Below are 22582 nucleotides of genomic sequence, written 5' to 3' on the forward strand. Positions count from 1 at the left end.
TAAAATAATGTTTAATTGGATTTGTACATTTAGCAATGACATGGCTGTTAACATAACTTTTGACGAATGTGATAAGTTGTGAACAATTAATATGGACTTGAGTTCAGTTCTTTATTTGTTCTGTCAAATGTGCAAGGACAGGAATAGACATGATGAATTATGAATCCACAATAAAATAAGTTATGTAACTTATATTTATACATAAATTACAAATTCTGTCTTATTTACACCATATATTAGCACATCTCAAAACACATTTTGAATTACATAAAACAAAGTGGGACCAAAGTTAAGTTTCGAAAAGCGCTAATGTATGGTGTAAATAAGCTTTCTTAATATTCACTTTTGTGTTTTGTACCATCTTATGATATTATGACGAAACACATTTTCTATACATGAAAAAACGTGGAGAGGTGATTGAGCGATTGAGCAGTACCTGCTTCTTTTTGTCTTTGTAAAATATGCGGCTACAAAGTTACAATCCGTCGGTATTTGAAAAAATTAGATGGATTAGGATTAAGAGAGGAGTAGTCGATCTCATTTTTATTCATGACTTTTTTAGGCTTAATCGGATAGATAGTCCTGGTGGTGATAAGGTTATTGGAAGATAGTTTTTGTGGTAAAAAAAAATTAGGATTTAAATCTTCGTGGTGTAGTTCTTTAGCAAATTTAGTTCACAAGTGATTTTTTGCGTTAGTTGTCCGTTAAATGTGGGGTAAAAATGTACTTTTAATGTGTTCTTCTTCCTTGTCTCTCTGCGTTTCCTCGTCTAGCTGGGTTTTGATTTTGTTGGGTGGGTTTTGATTTCGTTGGGGGAGTAAGCGATGGTAAAGGAGGAAGATCCAGTTGCACTTTTCACAAATGTCTCCAAGAACTTCTTCTCCTTTAGTTCAAATTTGCAATGATCCAGCGGCAAAGTAGCCATTGCAGAAAAGTGCAGCTGGATCTTCCTCCTTTACCATCGCTTACTCCCCCAACAAAATCAAAACCCAGCTAGAAGAGGAAACGCAGAGAGACAAGGAAGAAGAGCACGTTAAAAGTACATTTTTACCCCGCCTTTAACGGACAAAAATCACTTGTTGACTAAATTTGCTAACGGACTAGACCACAAGGGTTTAAATTCTAATTTTTTTACCACGAAAGCTATCTTCCAATAATCTTATCACCATGAAAACTATCTATCCAATTAAACCCTTTATTTATTCACGATTTTCTTTATTTTTAAGTAAGTAAACATGACACAATTTATAATAGCACACAAAATATGATCATGAAAATAATAAAAATAATAATTTTTCTTTGTCATGCATAAACTTCGTTACAGTGGAAAATGTTATAAGAGATAAAGCTTATGAAAGAGCCTAATAAAGTAGGATGGATTGGAAGTTTGGAACCGTGACATGATACCTTTTCACTGAAACCATGTAGTCAATTCCACAAAATAGCTCCAATTTAAAAAGATTTTTTTAGGCAAAATGGTTCTTGAGATTAACATAACTCATCATTCTGTTTTTTGAGATTTGAAATCGTGGATTTTGAGTTTGTCCACCATCAATCATTTTGGTCATTCCATAAAAAATCATCATTAAATAATGATAAAACGACAAAATGACTCTCAATTTTTGTCATTTTGGTTTTTATTTAACAAAAGTTTGTACGGAAAGACTAAAATGATTAATGTTGGACAAACTTAATGATTGCTTCTATCGATTTCAAATATCAAGGATCAAAGTGAAGAGTAATACCAATCTTAAGGACCACTTTGGCTAAAAGATTATTTAAAAACAAAAGCCCAATCTCACTATCAAAGATGTAGAAACACTACACAAAATTATCACCAATTAACCAAGAAAATGGAAAAAAAAAAATTAGTTTAAAAGCTTGATCTATTCTCGGTACCAATCCCAAAAACTTTCTACAAGTCGAGTAATGCGAGGGATTCTATGAGTTGTTTAGTTTATAAAGCAACATTATATGTTTTTTCCCGTGAAACAACGATAGTAGGGGATAAGGAGTCAGACGTTGCATTTCAAAAATATAAATAAATGATCTTAATCACTTGTAATGCAGGTTCCTTACTTATATGTTTTGCTTAAGAATAAAGATTATTTGCACTTTTTATACAAAAGGCGAATAATGCTACTACTTGATCATCATAAAAAACACCACCTTAAAATGTAAGGATAAATCTAGATCACGTTGCTAGACTTATATTGTCAAACAATCATTTTTAATGGGCTTCCCAAATAAACTTCTTAATTAAAATTTTAAAAAATTTTACAATTTTCATCTCGAATCACACTCCTTATCATGTTAGAATAGCCCAAATTGCTGTGAGCTCCAAAACCAAAGGAGTAACAAACGAGTCCATTGCATTAATTACTACTTTTTTTAATAATTTGTAAAGTAAATCATATTTGTTATAACTCAATGAATCAAAAAGTGAGATTGGAGTAGGAATATTTAGAGGAGCTCATAGCCTTCTAGCCTTAACGAAAAAATAAAGACCGTGATTGGAGATGCTTTTATATGTCAGCATACTCCCTGATGAAAAAGAGTGTAAAAATCATTTTTTTTTAATTTGAGAGTAGATTTCTCAAGGGAGAAAAAACAAGAAAATATAATATTCTTGGGTTAATTTCTGTTTATTATCTAGAAATTTCGTGGTTTTCAACATTTGATACATGAAGTTTTTTTATCGCAGAGTCATACCTCAAGTCTTAATTTTATGACAGTTTCATACATCTGTTAAGTTTTCTATTAGAAATTCTATTAATTGATGACGTGGCACCCACATGAATAATAATTGAGCGCCACATGTCAACATGAGCCCACTTCAATATTAAAAATTTTAAAAATACAAAAACACAAAAAAAAAAAAAAAAAATAAATAAATAAATATCCTACCCGTCACTCACCCCCCGCACCCTCTCCCTCCCTTCTCTCTTCTGCAACCCTCACCCCTTCCCTCCCTTCTCCTTTCTCTCTTCTCCAATTCCACGCCTTTGTTCTCCTCACCCACAGCACCCCCGTCGTCGTCCTTATCACACTCTTCATCTGCCTCACATGCCGCTGCGTTGCCTCACATAGCGCAGCCGCCATTCTCTGCCTCCTGATCCTCGCTGAGGTCACCAGCCTCTACCAGAACTTGTGGATGTTGGCCAACGCTGCCGCCTGAAAGTCCAAACCTCAAGCCTTTTTCTGCAATAGCTTGATTGTGAACGAATCTAAGCTCTGCACTGTGCAAATACCTAGATCCGGTTCTATCTCCAATGGTGAATCAGATTGCAGATATTTTGATGCTTTCGTAAAGCTTCAATCCAATTGGGTATTTTGCAGAGATTTTGAATTTGCTTGATTTCTGCAAAACCAAAACCAGAACCCAATGGCGATGTCCAATTCAATCATGTGGGTATCTGCAAAACCCCTATTTTCCAACACATTTCTCCAAAACCTTTTGCCCCAAATCTCACCCCAACCTCTCCGTTCTCGATCTTCAACAACCCGCTGCGGTATGCGTAAGCTCTGAGTCCGAATTGATTCCATAAAAAATACCCAGAAAATCACAGAAACCATTAAGATTGTGGCGGCTGCCAAGGTTCGAAGGACCCATGAAGCTAGGGGTGGGTTCAAAAAACCAAAAGCCGAAAAAAACCGAAAACCAAACAGAACCGAACCGAACCGAATTTGGCTGATTCGGTTTTGGTTTTTGAGGTTTGGAAACCAAACCGGACTGAACTGAATCGAAAAAAAAAAATCATATATAAATACTAAAAAATACATGTTGCCGTCAGGGTTTGAACCCTTTCCCTGCGGGTTGGGGTTAGTTGTTGCAAGCGAACTTGACTGTAGGCTTTGTGTTATTATAATTGTACCAGTAATTTATTTATAGGTTTCTTATGTTTAATGCTTTATAAAGTTTCTTAACTTTACAAACCCTAACCGTCTCACTCCCATTTCATTTCAGATCTCAAACACCTATATGTTCCGTCCGCTGCTTCTTCTTTGCCTTTGCTTCCTCTCTCTCTCCCTCCCTCCCTCTCCCTCTCCTTCCTCTCTTCCTCCAAATCACTCTCTCTCCAGTCTTCTCCTGTCCTCCTCGCGGATTCCTTCTTCCAAACCATGATTTTCCCTCGCCCTTTTCGAGATCCGACGAAAAAAGGAATTGAAAGAGCTTGCGACGATCATGGCGATATCGCTGCAACAAAGGTTGTGGTTTTATTTATTTGTCAGTTCATAGGTTTTTAATTGTATGGTTACCCATTTGAAATTTATGTAATTTAAGGTGAAAAAGTTTGTATTTTTCTCTGAATAAGTTTTGGAATTTTCTAGATCTATTGTGGACTTGACTATGAATTTGAATGTGGGCACTGGGCATGCGCTATTGAAGTCCAATTATGGTATTTAGAAGAACCTAATTGCTTTTTTTTTTTTTCGATTTGCATCGATCAGTTAATTTGTTGAGTTGTTTCATGATTTTGTAAATTTTAAAGTTTTTTAATTTTGAATCCTGGCGATGTACATTTCCTTGAAGAATATATGTTTATGTATTTGCTTAACTTTTGAAAATTTGAATTCGTTCTGCTTGATCACAAGTAGTTGAATTACTTGAATATATTCAGGATTTTGGGGCTCTCAATTCTCTGATATATGAGAACTGGGAGGTTGATAGGTAGGTTCCTTCCATTTACATCATTTAAAAATAAAAATAAAAAACCGAAAAAAACCAAAATCGAACCGAAAAACACTGAAACCGAAAAAAACCGAACCGAAAAAAAAATGAACCGAATTGAAATTTCGGTTCAGTTTCGGTTTTGGCAAAAAACCGAACCGTTTCAAACTGAACCCAGCCCTAATGAAGCAGTCATCAATGGCCGACCCTTTGCTGAGACACTTGCGGAGGTCCTGTACGACATCAATGAACTGGCTTGGCCTAACCCTTCGGAAACCGAATCAGAAGCACGTCTTCCTCACCAGCAACCACGACCTGGCTTTCGCAGCCTTCGTGCGCGTCCTGCCGCCTTCTCCCGATGGGTCGGAGTTTTCCGAGGGGTGGTTTAAGGGAGATGGGATTTGGGTAGGGTGGGATTTGGGTCACGTAAGTGCCACGTCATCTGTTAACAAAATTTCTAATGGAAAACTTAATGGATATATGAAACTGTTCTAAAATTAAGACATAAGGTATAACTTTGGAATGAAACAAACTTCATGTACTAAATATTAAAAATTACGAAACTTCAAGATAGTAAACAGATATTAATCTAGTATTCTTTATATGTTATCCACAATTCAATGTACCAAATATTGAAAACCACGAAACTTCAAGACAGTAAACAGATATTAATCTAGTATTCTTTATATATTGTCCACAATTCCACATCGGACCAACATGTAGCGCATAATACGTTGGTTCTAAGGTGTGTCAGATTAAAAAATAAATTATTTAAAAATGGAAAAACAATTAAGAAATCAAACTTGAATTAAATCAACGAGGACTCCCTATTTCGCAGAACTTTCCTTTTAAGTGTATAATAATAATTCTCGTTTGTCTTAAAATCATTTGCCGGGTGCCGGCATTCAACTCCGTCTCCTCCTCCACTCTTGACTGCATCTCGCTTCTTTCTTTTCTAACATTCAACACAGACCCAAAGTGCTGGGCTTCACTTTCCACACAAACCCAACTCTCTCTCTCTCTCTCTGAAAGAGGCAAAGAGGGAGGAGAAGTTGATCCATTTGATCAAATCAATCCATTTTGGCTTCTGGGTTTGAGGTAATACAGTTGTTTCTCTCAGAATCTATAATTTTAGTTGTTTTTAATTGATCTGTTCTGTTTGTTTTGCTGTATTTGTTTGTAAAAATGATTTCTTTTCAAGTGGGTTGGTGCCACTTGATGTTGTGGCTGATCTGTAAGTATATGTCTTGCACTCCATGCCATCTGTGCTGATTCTTCATTTGTTTCAACTTCCAAACACCGCCTAATTAGTTTTACTGAGCTTTAATTGGTATGTGATTGAAGTGGTTGTTTGAAAGCAGTCATTTAAGCAGTCTTTGGTGGAAAAACTGGGCTGTTTGAATGCAGTCATTAATTTTTCCTTCAGATTGCAGGCTATAGCTCTGAAAAGATGAAAGGTGGAAAAAAAAATGAAAATACAATCAGCAGTTTTAGGGAAAACCAATGAAGTTTCTTCCTTTTGGTTTTGGGAGTGTTCTCTAATGGGGTCACCATACATTTACTGGTTTTTGCTAATTTTTAGCTTGGTGTGCGTTGTTGTCCTCCAAGTTACTTAACAAAATGGGTAAATGTAGCTTTTTTTGTGTGTGAGTAAAGTGCCCTGCTTTGGTGTAATCGTGATTCCGTGTTCTGCCCCCTACTTAATTGGTTGATAATTTGTACTTGCAGATGGTTTCTATAAATGGGAAGACAGACCTTGAATCTGATGAAGAAATACCTTTGAACTCATCAGCAGCCACCAGCAAAGTAGAGGCCTTGGACTTTGAGATGATTCATTTGCGGTCACGAGCAGATTTGGCAAACTCATGGTTTTCAAGACATATGTGGATAAGAGTTCCGAGGAGTATTTATATAGTCTTATTTAAAGCAAAGATCAATATGTTGCTACCCTTTGGTCCGTTGGCGATTTTGCTACATTATATTACTGGAAAGCATGTATGTATATATCCTTATTTCATTTTTAGTGATCCCTTCATTTAGTTAGGAGAAGAATGTAGCAGAGTTTAGTAAGCAGGGAAGTGCAGAAGAGAAATAGTCTTAGCTACCAGCAACTAATCAAAATTTAGCGGTTTCCATGTCTTTATTTTCTGTTGGAACTTGACATTAGAACCTTGTGATGTAGCCTTATCTTATGTGGCAAGGTGTTCCAACATGGTTGCTTTTTTTTGCACATCCTTTCAATAATTTAAATTGACTTCACCCCTAATCCATTGACAGTTACTTTGTATACGTTAGGGATGGGTATTCTTCTTCAGCTTAGTGGGCATCATACCTTTAGCAGAGCGCCTAGGATATGCCACTGAGTAAGTGCTAGCCTGTCAAGTTTTGTATAGCAGTAAGTTGTCTTAATTTTGTCTAAGGCTAATTCTTGAGTTTGCCATTGTTGTGGTGCAGGCAACTTGCTTTCTACACTGGACCAACAGGTATAATTTTTACCCTGCCAACTGATGGTAGCCTGAATTTTTGTATCATTTTCATTAATATTTGTAGTGATATTCATACTGCTAACTGGTTTCGGATTTCGAAGAATTTTTGTCTTTATATATATTTTTGATGAAAGAACCAAATTTTCTAAGGTTACCACCATCGTAGTTTAGATTCCTGGCTCTGCTGCTGCAGTAAAGTACTGTTCTGTTGACACAAAATGTTGCTAGGCTGTCAACTGGGGCCATACATATAGACATAATATTGTTTGATCGATGGTCATGATCAATAAGTATATATTAGTGGATGGTATTGGTAATATGGGTTTTTTTCATAGAAGTATATTTTCCCTTGAATCACCTGACAATTGAGAAGTATATTTTATGATTGTTTTAGTTATCCTCAATAGATTAACTTCTTCCCTAGAATAATTGTGTATCTCATTGATTAGACTTAGACTGTATAGGAACTAACAGAGTTGGTTCCTGGTAAACTATGCAAGCTATCTTTTGCTGGTTATTAGAACTTGAACATGCATTTCTCAAGGTGTTTAGATCTCGACTTAACATTATGGGATTTAAATCCCCTAACAGCATCAGTTGCTTCTCTTACCTTCATACCTGTTTACTAGTTAGCCTCTATGGTCATGTGTCTAGTTGAATGGCTTGTACGAAGTAAACTGTTTTTGTACAGTACTTTGATCATATCAATTAGTCTAAAGAAGTTTTGGTAATTACAATGTTTGCTTACTAGAGTGTTTACTGGACATCCTGAAAGATGTTTTAGTTGTTATAAATAGTGATTCAGATAATCTTTAAAATTTATCACAGATTCCCAGTGTCGGATTACCCGTTCTTTTTTGTTTCACTTGATGCACTTTTTTTTTTGTTGGTTATGAAAATGGATAGGTAGTTCCTCTTGTTTTCAAATTAAGAATGTTGGTGACCTACTTACTGATTCAAAAAATCTTGTACCTTTGTGCATCTGTTTTTGGTTATGTCTCAAGTGAGCTCGTTGTTGGATTGCAGTTGGGGGTCTGTTAAATGCCACATTTGGAAATGCCACGGAAATGATTATATCAATATATGCATTAAAGAACGGAATGATAAGGGTTGTTCAGCAATCTTTGTTAGGATCAATCTTGTCCAACATGCTCTTAGTGCTCGGATGTGCCTTCTTCACTGGTGGAATCATTCATTACCAAAAAATTCAGGTTTTCAACAAGGTAGAATCATACATCTTCAAATCTTGTTTTTGAACCCTGAAATTTTCTGCTTTGTGGTCTCCTTAACATTCGTTCATCTTGGTGTCAGTCATGACATTTACATCCAAATGTGGTTACTTTTGCAACAGTCTGCAGCCCTCGTGAATTCAGGATTGCTGTTGATGGCTGTCATGGGGTTAATGTTTCCGGCTGTGCTTCATTTTACGCGCTCAGAGATCCACTTTGGGAAGTCAGAGTTATCTCTTTCAAGATTTAGCAGCTGTGTAATGCTAGTGGCATATGCGAGCTACCTTTTCTTTCAACTTAGAAGTCATCGTAATCTTTATAATCCCATTGAGGAGGTCAGTCAATTTTTCTTAAATTTTTCAAAAGATCTAGAATGTCATTGTTTTTCTATTTTGAACATTGTCCATTTCTGTGTTAGCTGCTGAAGTTAAAGTTTATCTAAATGATGAATTCTTTGCATTTTTTAAATCTTGAATGAGCTTCAGTTTTTTTATGTTAAAACAATTCATATTTAAGGGAATTATCTTGTTAATTTTGGTATGATTTTTTTTTCCATAAGAAGAGTGTTTACAAGTTCCTTCAGCTTTCTATTGAAAATATAAAGCTAATACATGGAATGGCTCTTGGGAACATTATCTGACCCAACTCCATTTAGTTGTTTAATTTCTCTTTGGAAATTGTTTCAGGAAGGAGTCGGGGGTGAAGATGAATCTGATGAGGAAGAGGCTCCTGAGATAACTCATTGGGAAGCAATTGGCTGGCTTGCTGTTTTAACTGTCTGGGTGTCCGTTTTGTCTGGATACCTTGTGGATGCTATCCAGGTAACACTTGCTTCATATACTAGCCCACTGTGCTCCGGGTGCATAGTTTCTGAGCTGATATTGTGCTGATCTTTTGCACTTCCGTTTTCTGTGTCTGATTGTGAAGCACATTTTTCATTCTTGTTTTACTGGTAATTGGTCTCGGTTTTGTGTAACTATTTGATAAGTTAATGTGTTTACTGTTTCTCCAGGGAGCGTCTGACTCATTCAACATGCCTGTGGCATTTATCAGTGTTATACTACTACCAATTGTAGGAAATGCTGCAGAGCATGCAAGTGCTATCATGTTTGCCATGAAGGACAAGCTTGTGAGTGCCTTTGAATTGAAGATTTCTGAACGTCAATTTACAGACTCCGTTTTATGTTATTGACGAAATTAACTTTTCTTTAGGATATCACACTCGGAGTTGCAATTGGATCATCTACACAAATATCCATGTTTGTGGTAAGGACTTGAACAGCTAGCTAATGAGTACTCGCTGCAGAACTTTGGCATGTGATACAATGTCTATATACCATTGCAAACCTCTGTTGGACTTGCTTGTTATAGTTTCTCTTGAGTTGATTACATTTCAGAACGGAAAATAGGCTAATTTTTGTGTTCTTGACAATTGTAGATACCCTTCTGCGTAGTTGTTGGGTGGATCATGGGACAGCCAATGGACTTGAATTTTCAACTGTTTGAGACTGCCACACTTTTTATTACAGTGTTAGTCGTGGCATTTATGTTGCAGGTTTGTGATCTTTCCCTCGTTTGTCTTACTTCGAACCATTAAGAGTATCTCTAATCTTAACTATTAACTTATTTGGTCCCCGTCGAGTCTTCCTATTACATAATCCAAGATGAATTGTGCTTTCTTACTTTCATTCCTTTTATTTTGTTTCTTTTCAATTGTACAATATGACCGTGTTTCTTAGTTGCCTTTTCCTGTTTTACTTTCAACTTTGCTCGATATGAGATTTATTGCCTTTATCTTTGTAGGAAGGGACGTCAAACTACTTTAAAGGCTTGATGCTTATTCTGTGCTATCTCATAGTTGCCGCCAGTTTTTTTGTACACGTCGATCCTTCAGATGGTGAGTCACAAGAAACTTATTTAGTTATTACATTTTTTCGAGTGTTCTTACCCGTGACAAGTCATCTTCATATGAAGGGGCATACACTGGCCTAAACAAACATACGGATCTTCTTTGGTTTAATTTGTGCCATGCTCCTAATTTCTGGCACACAATTGAAGCCACATTTGGTCGAAATTAACACAACCTGCACATGACCCATCAAGTTTCGATTGTGGTCAAATCAAGCCTTGCCTTTTTTATCGTATTTGTACTTTACTGAATACGTAGCGCACACAAGCGATATCAGCCCGTATATATGAAAGTACACTGTTAAAAAGACATGCTGAGCGCTTTTTCTATGACCGTATCTGCTTTTCCTAGTTTCGATTCAATAACACATCAATTACATTATTGACTGGATATTCGATTAACGTATCTGTTCTCAATTATCTGTTTTTGGGATTCGTTGCAGATGGTAATTAAACTAACCGTTGGAGTGGTGGCCTAGCATGTAACGATCTACATAGTGTCTGCGATTGTATGTGCAAAAAGGAGGTACGAGATATACAGGAAGCTACTCTTCCACGAATCCTCAAACTACTTAGCGGGATAAGGCTTTGTTGTTGTTGATCGTGTAATGGAAAATCCATATGATCTCCCAGAGCATCAAAAGTATGGAAACTTGTTCAGCTTTGTATAAAAGAGCAGTTTGATTCTTTTCAGAAGCATGAGCATTCAGATGTAACATTTGCTTTTAACTTTATCTTTTGACAAAATGACTCGTTTGACTTTGTCAAAATTTTCCTTGATGTTAGGTTTTCCATCCATCTCTGTTTAATTTTGTCTCTTTTGTGTCCTCTCTGAATTAGTTTCCGTCAAATTTGTCTTCTTTCAAAGATATTTCGTTATTGACAAATAAATTTTTAAACTACTCGAATTTATGAAAAAAAAAAAATTTGAATTTAGATGCAAGAAGACTAGCGTGCTGCTCATTAGCAAGAGTCGAATCATCCCTTATAAAGAAAACTTTAAACTCATGAGTATAATTAATAGAGTTGAGAGTTTGAAAACTAAACTATGGGTGTAATTAAGTTAATTAAAGCAGTTTATTTTTCTCTCACCTAAGTTCGAATTTCCTTCTCGATGACAACTTTTCTTTTTCTTTTTTTTCATTAAAAAAAACTTGGATCTTTTAAACAATGTGCCATAAAGAACAGAATTTTTGAAAGAAAATTGAGTAGGTCACACACACAAAGAACTTTGAATATCTAATCTCAAATTTTTGGTATGATCCGATTGACTGACTAGAGCAACTCTTACTTTAGATAGAATCAATGCGAGATCGGATCAATACTAAAATATGTAGCCACATATTTTCGTGAAAAATTTCTTACAAATGACGCGGTCGGACACCTCTCTCCAAATCTTTTCCCAAAATCAAAATTGAGGCAGAGAAAGGATAACACAGATACTAATGCATAACATGCAAACCACGTCAAGCCAGCTGTCACATTAGCCATGAATCCATGACTTGACGCTCTTTGTTATGGCTTCATCAATTTATTAACCCTCCATTAATTAAGCTTAAATATATCTCTTAAGAAAATTGTGGAAGGCAGTGACAGTTTTATAACTCCCCCCACCACTCTCTACACGTTTCAAAATTTTGGTCCCAAAACCTCCATTGATTTCCAGTCCAATCATTCATTAAGAAAACTCAAATTAAAATTAAATTATTTAATTTTCAATTATTTTCCATAATTTAAAACACAGAAACTCTCCCATCAACTACATCTTTAAATTAATAAACCCACCAATCTTTTTCTTTACCATTATTTCTTATTTATCTATTTAAATCCACATCACAGTGCCTTAAAAAAATCCAAATAATTCAATCGGTCTTCTGGTTCTCCCAATCCTCCATTAATTCTTCAATTTATTTAAATTTTTTTTAAAGCAATTCTTGAATTCCATATGGGTGCATTTGGCATTGCCATTGCACTTCTAGTGCTACCAATAATTTTAGAAAACCAAATTGTATGCGGGAAGCAAATCATTTACAGGTTGAAGAAGTGTGATATTTACCAAGGAAGATGGGTTTATGACCCTAATTCTTACCCTCTTTACGATTCAAGTCTTTGCCACTTCTTAGATCATGCCTTCGATTGCCAGAAAAATGGTCGAGCCGACGAACTCTATCTCAAATATCGATGGCAACCCTATTCATGTAATTTACCAATGTACGTAAGATAAAGGAGAAAGAAAGTTTCGAATTATGATTCTCGGTGTAGGGTTAAGTGCTCGTTACATTTGATTTCTTTTCATCAACTATATCTATATGCATATGATTAAATTAGTTTTGAATTGGATTAGGTTTGATGGTGAAGATTTCTTGGAGAGATTTAGAGATAAACGCATCATGTTCGTTGGAGACTCGTTAAGTTTGAACCAATGGCAATCGCTCACGTGCATGATTCATGCAACTTCACCTCAGTCCGGTTATACCATCAAGAGGATAGGCGGAAGCTCTACGTTCACATCGAAGGTAATAATCTTTAATTTAGTCATTTAATTTGGAGTAATTAGTAGCTAAATTAAATAATTGATTAATTATATATGATTTTGCAGAGTCACAATGTTTCTTTGATGCTAGCACGCAACGCATTTCTGGTTCGCATTGATCAACAGAGATATGGTAGGGTTTTGAAACTCGACTCTATCGACCTTAAGGATGGGAAATTATGGAAAGAATATGATGTTTTGATCTTCAACACTTGGCATTGGTGGCTCCACCCTAGAAGGAAACAACCGTAAGATACAATCACACTTTTGGTGGTTTAAATTCATGCATTCATGATAACTTTAGCGGTAGAGCACTTTATTTACAGTATATAAGCGAGGAATATTAGGGCTAGAGTATGCATAAAAGCATATGGTTGTGTAATCTTTGTTTGCATGGCATGCAGGTGGGATTTTATTCAAGATGGAAAGACTTTACATCGAGATATGAATCGTCTTGTTGCTTATGAGAAAGCCTTGAAAACTTGGGCTCGTTGGGTGGACAAAAATGTTGATACTAAGAAAACCAAAGTCTTCTTCCAGAGTATTTCACCGAGTCATTGGAAGTAAGTTTAAAACTGTTTAAGTTTTGAGTTATACAGGGTGGAAACCTTCCCTCCTATCAAAAGCATATCAAGTCTCTTTTGTTTACGATATATTAAAATTCAAAGTCCCCTTCAAAATTAAAAATAATTGACGGGTTGATATACAGAGTAATGCTCTACACACCAGTGTTACATTATTCATTGTACATCAAACATTGTGACAACCTATCATTTTCTCAAATCTAGGTTCGCTCTTAATCTTAATTAATATTTTTAACAAGTAAAATGTTAACTTATATAAATACATCGTTTGGCGAATATACTTGTATGAAAATTTGATATCTTGTGTACTTGTGTTAATCAACTTGTTCCTAATTAAAATGAATGGTATTAATTTTGCGATTAACATTAGTGCAAGTCATTGGGGGTACCCAGAGGGGAGGAACTGCACAGCAGAAAGAAAGCCACTAGTAGTAGCATACCCAAGAAGCAAACACCCAGCAGAAGTGATTGTGGAAAAAGTGCTTAGTGACATGTCGAAGCCAGTGGTTTTGCTTAACGTGACAGGGCTATCACAGCTGAGGAAAGACGGTCACCCATCTATATATGGCAATGGAGCACACCTTGGTATGGACTGCAGCCATTGGTGCCTCCCTGGAGTTCCTGACACATGGAACCAGCTGCTGTACACTGAGCTCATTCGAAATTAAAATAAATATTGATTAATTACTTTGTATTTTCATATATAATAAAAGTGGTTTGATGCTAATTGTAACACTAATATGTTTTTAAATCTTTGGTAATTGTTGCAATGATCAAGTTAATTGATTAGGATTTCTTATATAAAACGGATCCACCGTCACGTGGCGTCTCAGTCTAATATTACATTGTCAGGTAAAGAAAAACTTCAATAAAAGTCAATGACAATGCATTATTGAACAAAAAATGTCACGAGAATCCGTTTAATCATGTAAGTTAGACAAGACCTAGACTTGATCATTTGGGTGAATGAACCATCTAGATCAGCACAAGACATAGAATAAGACCACTTAGATCAGAATAGCATTCACAAAAATGTTCTAACATAGAGTTAAATCGAACATTAAAGAGATTCGTTGACAACAGTAAAAAAGATTAAACATAGGTTTAAAGCGGGCACATAGTCATAGACCTTAGATTCGTGCATGACATTAGCTATAAAATAAAGTTACATGCGTGTTTTAGCTTGGGCCAAAATCATATTCATTCTATCATTGAAATGGCGTTACAACGAATATATCTTGACATATTTTTAGTCCAAACATATCAAACTTTAACCTATATAAATATAAACGAAGAATAGTTACCGAACAATATACAAGAGCGATATGTGAATGAATGTCTTGCGAAAAGCCAAGCTATTAATTGGCACCGTGAGTAACGCTTACTGTCTTAATTTCGTGCTTATCTTTAGGCCTATGTGCCTGCCTGCAAGAGAAAAGGAGTGTATTGTAGTTGGTTAATCCAGTCTTGGGTTCAGAATACTTATCGGAAGAGAAAATGGTAATGCTAAGTGTTGCACTCTTGTGCACCAATGCATCGCCCACTCTTAGGCCTACAATGACCCAAGTAGTGAGCATGCTCGAAGGTTCAAGACCGGCTTTCGGATCCCGGGTTTTCAGCCATCAATTCCAAGTTCAGGGCCATCGGAAATCACTTCAGGCAATATATCCAAGTTGTGCTCAGAGCATGTCAACCAACGGCTCGAAAACTGATACCTCTAGTTCATGCATTGAAGCAGAAGAGAGAGAGCAAATCTCTTGAAAGTTGGATCATTGACTTCATTTAAATAATCCTAGTAGAGAGCACACACTTTGTGTGTGTGAACAACCGCCCACATTCTCCTCAAGCGCGACTGCTTCAGTTCATTCAAACCATCCAAAAAACATCATGATTTCACTTGCCTGTATGAAAAAAATGATGATGAGACAATTTCTCTTAGTAAGTGCATATTTTTATCTTATGTAAATATTTTGATACAAAATTACCATTTTGCCCTTCTTATGTAAATATTGTGTATCAAAAGTGAGGGCAAATAGGAAAAATGGGGATATGATTGTCATTTTGTCAAAAGGTACAAACTTACTATTTTGCCCTCCTCGTGTTAACATTGTGTATTCAAAAGTGAGGGCAAAATTAGAAAAAGGGGGCAAAAAGTTGACAAGCCCTCTTAATAATATATAATATACTAGCATACGGGCACACACGAAGTGTATGAGAAATTTTTTTATTTTTGTCTTTGAAATAGAAGGAGAGAGGAAGAGAGTGATAGAGAATAGGGGTGGGCAAACGGGTCCTGGACCCGCGAGTCGAGGCGGGTACGGGACGGGTCCAAAAATTCAAAACACAAAACGAGGCAGGGCGGGGGCGGGTCTAAGAAATTAGCGGGGTAGGGTGGGTCCAAAAATAAGGAGGAACAGGCCCTCGGCCCGACCCGTTTGTAGCATGAGTAATGGATTGGATTAAAACCATGCTGTGGGCCTCGACTTACAAGGTCGCCCACCAAATTGGACCAGATTTGGGAGGCCTTCAAGAAGGTCTCTGGAACCAATATAACTTCACAAGGTCTCATAGCATTTTTATATGATTTCATTAAATCCAACTCGCCAACATTTTTATCCTTTGATCTTAGAGACTTTCATCAATTTCCCATTTTCCATTCATTCACAATTGAGCAGCTGAGCTTGAGTCAAGTTCTCGACAGCAGTTACCCAGACCATCACCGCCTCATGACCACCATGATTGCGCTGGCCTCGAGCTCTTACTGAAGTCCCTGGATCGTCAGATCTCGGCCGTTGACCACCCAATATGGTCTGACTCAGCCGATTCCGCGCATTCTTAACTCGATCAACTACCTCATCGCCACGATCCAGGATTGGGATAGGCTTCCATGGCCGCCGACTAGTCCGTTAGCGTTGCGCATGTGGGTTTCTTATGGAGCAGGCCACTCTTCCTCTCCCTGACTCATCTTCTCCTCTCTCCTTGATCTTCTTTTCTGGGTTTTTTTTTTTATTTTTTTTTTTATGGTTTTGATTTTGTGTTGGTTGGGTTTTTTTTATGGTTCTGATTTGTCGTCTTCTCCTCTCCCAGACGACTAAGGAAGACGGCTTGAACGGTTTGAGCTGCATCTGGGTTGTCGCGGAGGAAACGGGTTCGACAACTGAGGAAGACGACTTGAACGACATCGTCCTCTTCTGTGTTGACGAAGAAAAAATGTAAAAGGAACCGTGGACCTGCCCTAAACCGACCCGTTTCAAACGGGTCGGGTTAGGTTCGGTTCTAAAACTCTGAAACTCTTTACCCGGCCCAGCTCGTGCCCAGCCCTAATAGAGAATGTGGAAGTGGGAAGTTTTTATTTTTTATTATTATTATTTTTATTTTTAATTAGAGATATATTAGGATTACATGTAGATAAGGCTTTGAAAAAAAAAAAAAGAGCAAAATTTGGTTGCTTAAAATTACATTTTTGCCCCATATTTCTTATTTATGTTCTGTTTTAATTAGAGGGTTAAATTGGTAATTTTATAGGATTTTGGTTGACAATGAGTGTTTTATTAATTAGTAGAGATATATATAGAATAGATAAGGCCACATATCTATTTTTACTAGTGATTTCACTTTTAACTCTGAAGTACTTACTATTCAGTTCACATACACATGGCTGATGGAAGTATTTCGCTACATGCATTCAAACACAAACTGATGTTTTTTTTTTTTTTTGATGTGATATATGTTATGTTGTTAAATTGTTAACGTATATTTTAAATACAAATAAACATCAATTGATTTATATCAAATTAAATTATTAGCTGTGTAAACATCATAATATGTTACACCAAGAAAATATTATAGTTTATCAATTCCATCATCACTTGATTCACACATCTTCCATTATAAGCAAAGCAATCATGGTCCATTCTTTTATTCATTTATTAATTTTCTGGTGACACTACGAAGAACACCTTATTTATATTTGAGACTTTAATATGCCAGTATTTTAACTTAATAACTCATCATCAAGTGATAAACTGAAAACATGCAACGAATAACGTATTGAATCTAAATACTAAATATGTCTCTAAATAATTTTCAAACTCTCGTTTTCTTCTCTAAAACTATTTTCTCTAACCTTAGGATTCCATAAATTAAAGCAAAATCAACAGACAAAAACAAGGATGAGAAAATTGCTTTTCTATTTATGTGAGAGTTTTAACGCAATTTATATTTATCAAACACGTGCCGAGCACGTGCCTGTAATCCCCATCGCCAATTCCAACAAGAGCGAGAAAGAAGAGAGGAATAAAGCCCAGGATCTGATTCCAAAGCTTTCAGATCTCTACCCAAATTCACACTCAAACAATCACATTCCTCTTTGTTTCCGTACGATTCACAAATCTTGGATAAAAATTGATTGGAACCCAGATTGAATTTTCAGCTGCGGATTTGGAGTTTGGAGAAAAAGCTTCGATTTTTTTCTCTCTGCCGCTGAGATAGAATCAAAGAAATGGCGGCGGTGGAAGTTCACAAGTTCGCTCGATGCATTACTTGCCATGCTTGGAGCCGTGATCGCTCCAGTAATTGTTCCCACTCTTTCTTATCCTTCTTCTTATTCTGTTTGGTTGCTCGGAAAATATGGGGTAGACAATAGGAAAACAAGCATTTAGTTTCTTCAAATTGTTTTTTATCTTTCTGCAATTATGTATTTTAATGCTTTTATGTTTGTGGGTCCGTGTTGGGAAACTGGAAAGCTTAGAGCTTGGAAACAATATAGTTCTTGAGCTAATGTGAAGATTCTGGGTTGAATATTTTGGTTCCATTTTTCTATTTGCACTTGGACAAACAGAGGACTGGGGTTAATTATTGTGCTGTGAAGCTTCTATCTTTTCTGCTTATGCTATATATGTATATATACACGTGCATATACATATATCTTGCTTCTGAAAAGGTAATGTTTTAAAGAACTTTGGTAATCAATGACCCAATGGGTATTATTGTCTAGTTTCTGGGCTGTGAAAAAGGGGAAATATTGATGGTGCTTCAGACTATGATGGTTGTGAGCATAGGTTTTAGCTGTGATCAATGTATTTCTGTATTTGCAGTGTTGTAATTTGATAATTCCGATTTTCTTGCAGTGCTGGCATTTTGTCCGAACAACAATGAAGTTCACATCTATGCTCTGTTGCAAGGCAAGTGGGAGAAGCTGCATGTTCTTCAGAAGGTACTTGTTCAGACTCATGAGATTGCAAACTTAATTGTCTAAATCAAATTGTACTATTATGTTTCACTGAAACTATGATGTGAATTCGAGGAAGATAACTTCCTGAGAAAGTAGAACTTGCAACTTTTGGGTCGCTGAGTTTTCTAGTGTTACTCAAAGGGAATTAAAAGGTAGAAAAGCACTGGGGGAAACAAAAAAAAGGTATACATTTGTGGGAATTGATACATGGATTCCCTTTCCATTTCTCTTTAAAATTGTTCTTTCAATTCGGATGTGTGGTCTGTTTTGTTCATCCAAGGTTATGTTTGTAAGGACATGGTTCTTGGCATAGAGGAAGTTATTTGGGTCCTTAGTGGAAGCTTTGTGCCTATTTGGTAACTGCTGACCTTTTTCGTATTTTTAACTTTTTTGTTGATGTTTGCTTTCTTAGCTTTGTTGGAAGGATTTATGGTCTACTAATTACCACTTTTCATTGATTGATATATTTCCCTTCATTAATTTTGCAGTCATGCAGTTGATGCACTGGTGGTTGATTCATTTTATTATTGCTTATTCATGCTTAGCTTTCTAACAAAGAGAATGCATGCAAATAATAAAACTTTTTATTGTTTTTCATCATGTTCCAGCATGACCAAATTGTATCTGGGATAGACTGGAGCGCAAGGTCAAACAAAATAGTTACTGCATCTCATGATCGGAATTCGTGAGTACCTTTGTGGTTTGATATATTTTTTAGTTTTGTTTCACATATTGACGGATTAATTCTGTTTCCTGGACTATCAAATCTATCTAGCTATGTCTGGAATCTAGAAGGGTCGGAGTGGGTACCAACCCTTGTTATCCTTCGGCTAAATCGTGCTGCACTTTGTGTTAAGTGGAGTCCAAGAGGTATGAAGTGCTTCTTTTCCTGATTGCTAATGTAAAAGTAGAATATCCTTCAGTGTTAAAACTTAAATTGTTAAGCAAATCTAATGTGTATGCCTTTCTCTGAACCAGAAAATAAGTTTGCTGTTGGAAGTGGGGCAAAAACTGTTTGTATATGCTACTATGAGCAAGAAAATAACTGGTAATTAGCCTGTTACTTGCAGTTCTCTGTTGGGTTTTGTTCAAACTGTAGTGCTTGACTCAATCTGTTGAGTACATTTTAATGAGTAGATTTACCTTCTAATACACATTGCTGTTTTTCTGGTTAATGGTTGATATTTACATTTTTGTTTTCCAGGTGGGTCAGTAAACTTATCAGAAAAAGGCATGACTCTTCTGTGACAAGTGTTGCTTGGCATCCCAATAATGTTCGTATTTTTCCAGTATCACATTTTGTATCTGATTTTTATTCGCTTTCAAAGCAATTTCATGCATATGCTTTGGGTTTGACCCCGGCCACCCTGTTCTCCATGAAATTTATTATTTTCTAAAATACTGGTTCCCACTTCCCGGTGCATTGGAGTTTGGGGCATCTGTGTGCACCTGGGGTTGCCCTCCTCCACCCAAAAAGGAGGGAGTTCACAGTTTCATAATTGTCAATGAGTTGTTTTGAGGATGTTAGTCTTTTATTTATTCTTGGATATTTTCTGAAGTTGAATGTCTTCTCCTAAGCTAGGAGTTAGGCTTGAAAAACTTAACTGTATTTTGAGAATTCAACTACTTTAATTATGGTTTTCTCATATTGATGTATTTAATTTGATTATCTGCTTAATCAATTTATCTTACTCACTTTTCCTTTATGTGAGTAAACTTTGCCTTTACACCTGCTTTCTGCTGAACTGTTGGCAACCATTTAATTGTCAACGGTTGGTTTTGATGCTGAGTAATTATCCATTTACCGTGATTAAGTGTTCACATTGTGCTCATTTGTTACAGGTTCTTCTTGCAACAGCATCTACAGATGGAAAATGCCGTATATTTTCCACTTTTATTAAGGTCGTCGACGCAAAGTATGTTACTTGTAATTGTAGAACTGTCATTTGTATTTAATTTAATTCTTATGTTAGTTGTCCTATATTATAATCATAATTGCTCATGAAAATTGCCCAGGGAATCAAGAACAGGCCCATTTGCTGATTCAAAATTTGGAGAGGTGCAATATCTTCCCATATAGAAATGAGTTTCTTGAATGTGTCTATTTATATTCGACTATATAAATATATAAAAAAAAAATCTCTTCCCAGTTAATGGCTGCTACTTGATTTGTTTTTCCTTTTATATAGTTGTTCATAATGGTAAATGTAGAAACGAAGTAATGTTCTAAATATAGAATAAAAAAAAGTAGCCACTGACCTATAAAAAATATATATTTCTGTTTTTCGCTTTCCTTCAGCTTCATTTCCCATTATAAACATTGTAATAGTGTTCTAATTCATACCTTGTGGTAAATTTTTTAAGTACCCATAATCAGACTGTGGTTTGCAGAGGTTACCGAGTGGATCCATTCACACTATTTTCATTTTGTTTTTCCCTTTCGGGTGGAAGCAAACCTTACTTGGTTTTCTTTCTGGTGAAACAGCAAATTCTTCAGCTTGATCTCTCATTTTCCTGGTCATTTGGCGTGAGGTGGTCACCGAGTGGCAGTACCTTAGCATATGTAGGTCAGACAAATTTCCCTTCTGCATGTTCTTTACAAAGATAAGAAGTTTTTGGCATAGCATATATTTATAGCTGATGGGCAGTATTTCAAATTGCCAGGTTGGCAGTATCATTCTCCACTAATTGGTTTCCGGGTTGTGGCATTATGCAGGCCATAATTCTATGATTTACTTCGTTGATGATGTTGGACCTTCTCCTTTGGCTCAGAATGTTGCATTCCGTGATTTGCCTCTCCGTGATGTGGGTCAGCATCCACTCTTGTTAACTTTTTGAGACTCTGAATATCTACTCTACATATAATCAACTAACTTATTACTAACTTTTCAGGTGTTATTTCTTTCTGAAAGATTACTTATAGGTGTGGGATTTGATTGCAATCCAATGGTTTTTGCGGCAGATTTACATGGAATATGGTAAATTCCACTTCCTGATGGCTTTATCCTTTGAAAAGGGAATGCAAAGTAATAGCTTTGTTCCTTTCTCTGCAGGCATTTTATCAAATTTCTTGGGGAAAGAAAGACAACATCTTCAGGTCCAAAATATGGTTCACAGGTAAGTACCTGGTTTTCTACGTGCTGTATATATATGTGTTTATGAACCTGCCAGTGCTATCATTCTATGGTGGTAAACGTGCCGAATCGGATGGCAATGGATCTTGCGTTAAAGAGTTGCTTCATGTCAGCTGGAATGGAGTTTTCTTATTTTTGTTGCCCCTACAGTTTTCTGAAGCATTTGGAAAGCTATATGGCCAACAAAAACATGGATTGAACAATGATACAAATGAACATTCAAGATCACGAGGAGGCGTCCATGAGAACTGCATTAAGTACGTCACTGTTGCTTCTCTTTAGTCATTCCTTGGCTAATAGCCCCAATTCCAATTTAAATAATACATAACTGAGAGCAAATTTGGGCCTGTTTTTATATGTTTTATATATGTTTGGAGTTAAGTTCATGACAAACTTTGCTGGTAACTCTAGTTGTATCGTGCCACTTGGAGAACCAGGGAGTTCTAAAGTAACGCGCTTTAGCACATCAGGTTAGCAAGTCAATGTTAAATTTCATTTTCAATCACTTGTTGTAAGATTTCCTATTTCCCGCCGTAATCTACAACCTCAAGCTCTAAGACCTTGACATTACAGGATTGGATGGAAAAGTTGTTGTGTGGGATATGGAGAACCAAGCAGATTTATCGGAGTATTTGTAATCTGTCACCAATCACCATAGGCGGAAAGAGTCTGTGTAATTGGAAATGTTGTTTGTATATTTCATGTGACAGCAATTGGTAATATTTCTGTACAATCCCAGGACAAAATAAACTGCAAATCATGGTGGTTTTAGTTTTGTATGCCTTGTGTATCGCTTCATGTAA

The 22582-nt window shown here is 36.2% G+C and overlaps 3 protein-coding genes across 3 annotated transcripts; all 3 read left to right on the forward strand.

Annotated features, from left to right (window-relative positions):
• Positions 1–5538: 5538 nt before the first annotated feature.
• On the forward strand, positions 5539–11104 carry LOC137708180 (vacuolar cation/proton exchanger 2-like). The gene is made up of 12 exons (XM_068447191.1): positions 5539–5770; positions 6401–6667; positions 6968–7035; positions 7127–7155; positions 8185–8381; positions 8510–8722; positions 9074–9208; positions 9400–9516; positions 9600–9653; positions 9826–9942; positions 10191–10284; positions 10739–11104. The coding sequence occupies exons 2-12, from the start codon at positions 6401–6403 to the stop codon at positions 10747–10749; spliced, it is 1302 nt and encodes a 433-aa protein (XP_068303292.1). The 5' UTR covers positions 5539–5770; the 3' UTR covers positions 10750–11104.
• Positions 11105–12240: 1136 nt separating this feature from the next.
• On the forward strand, positions 12241–14080 carry LOC137708181 (protein trichome birefringence-like 43). The gene is made up of 5 exons (XM_068447192.1): positions 12241–12506; positions 12640–12811; positions 12895–13076; positions 13233–13391; positions 13783–14080. Exons 1-5 carry the CDS (start codon positions 12241–12243, stop codon positions 14078–14080), a joined length of 1077 nt encoding a protein of 358 aa, XP_068303293.1.
• A 3540-nt stretch (positions 14081–17620) lies between these two features.
• On the forward strand, positions 17621–22577 carry LOC137708247 (actin-related protein 2/3 complex subunit 1B-like). The gene is made up of 15 exons (XM_068447283.1): positions 17621–17983; positions 18542–18627; positions 19254–19330; positions 19421–19515; positions 19624–19693; positions 19850–19919; positions 20488–20561; positions 20662–20704; positions 21131–21212; positions 21362–21450; positions 21538–21623; positions 21699–21762; positions 21930–22036; positions 22191–22249; positions 22353–22577. The coding sequence occupies exons 1-15, from the start codon at positions 17914–17916 to the stop codon at positions 22415–22417; spliced, it is 1137 nt and encodes a 378-aa protein (XP_068303384.1). The 5' UTR covers positions 17621–17913; the 3' UTR covers positions 22418–22577.
• Positions 22578–22582: the final 5 nt, after the last annotated feature.

The sequence above is a fragment of the Pyrus communis genome, chromosome 11 (genome assembly GCF_963583255.1).
Source record: "Pyrus communis chromosome 11, drPyrComm1.1, whole genome shotgun sequence".
Classification (NCBI taxonomy): domain Eukaryota; kingdom Viridiplantae; phylum Streptophyta; class Magnoliopsida; order Rosales; family Rosaceae; genus Pyrus; species Pyrus communis.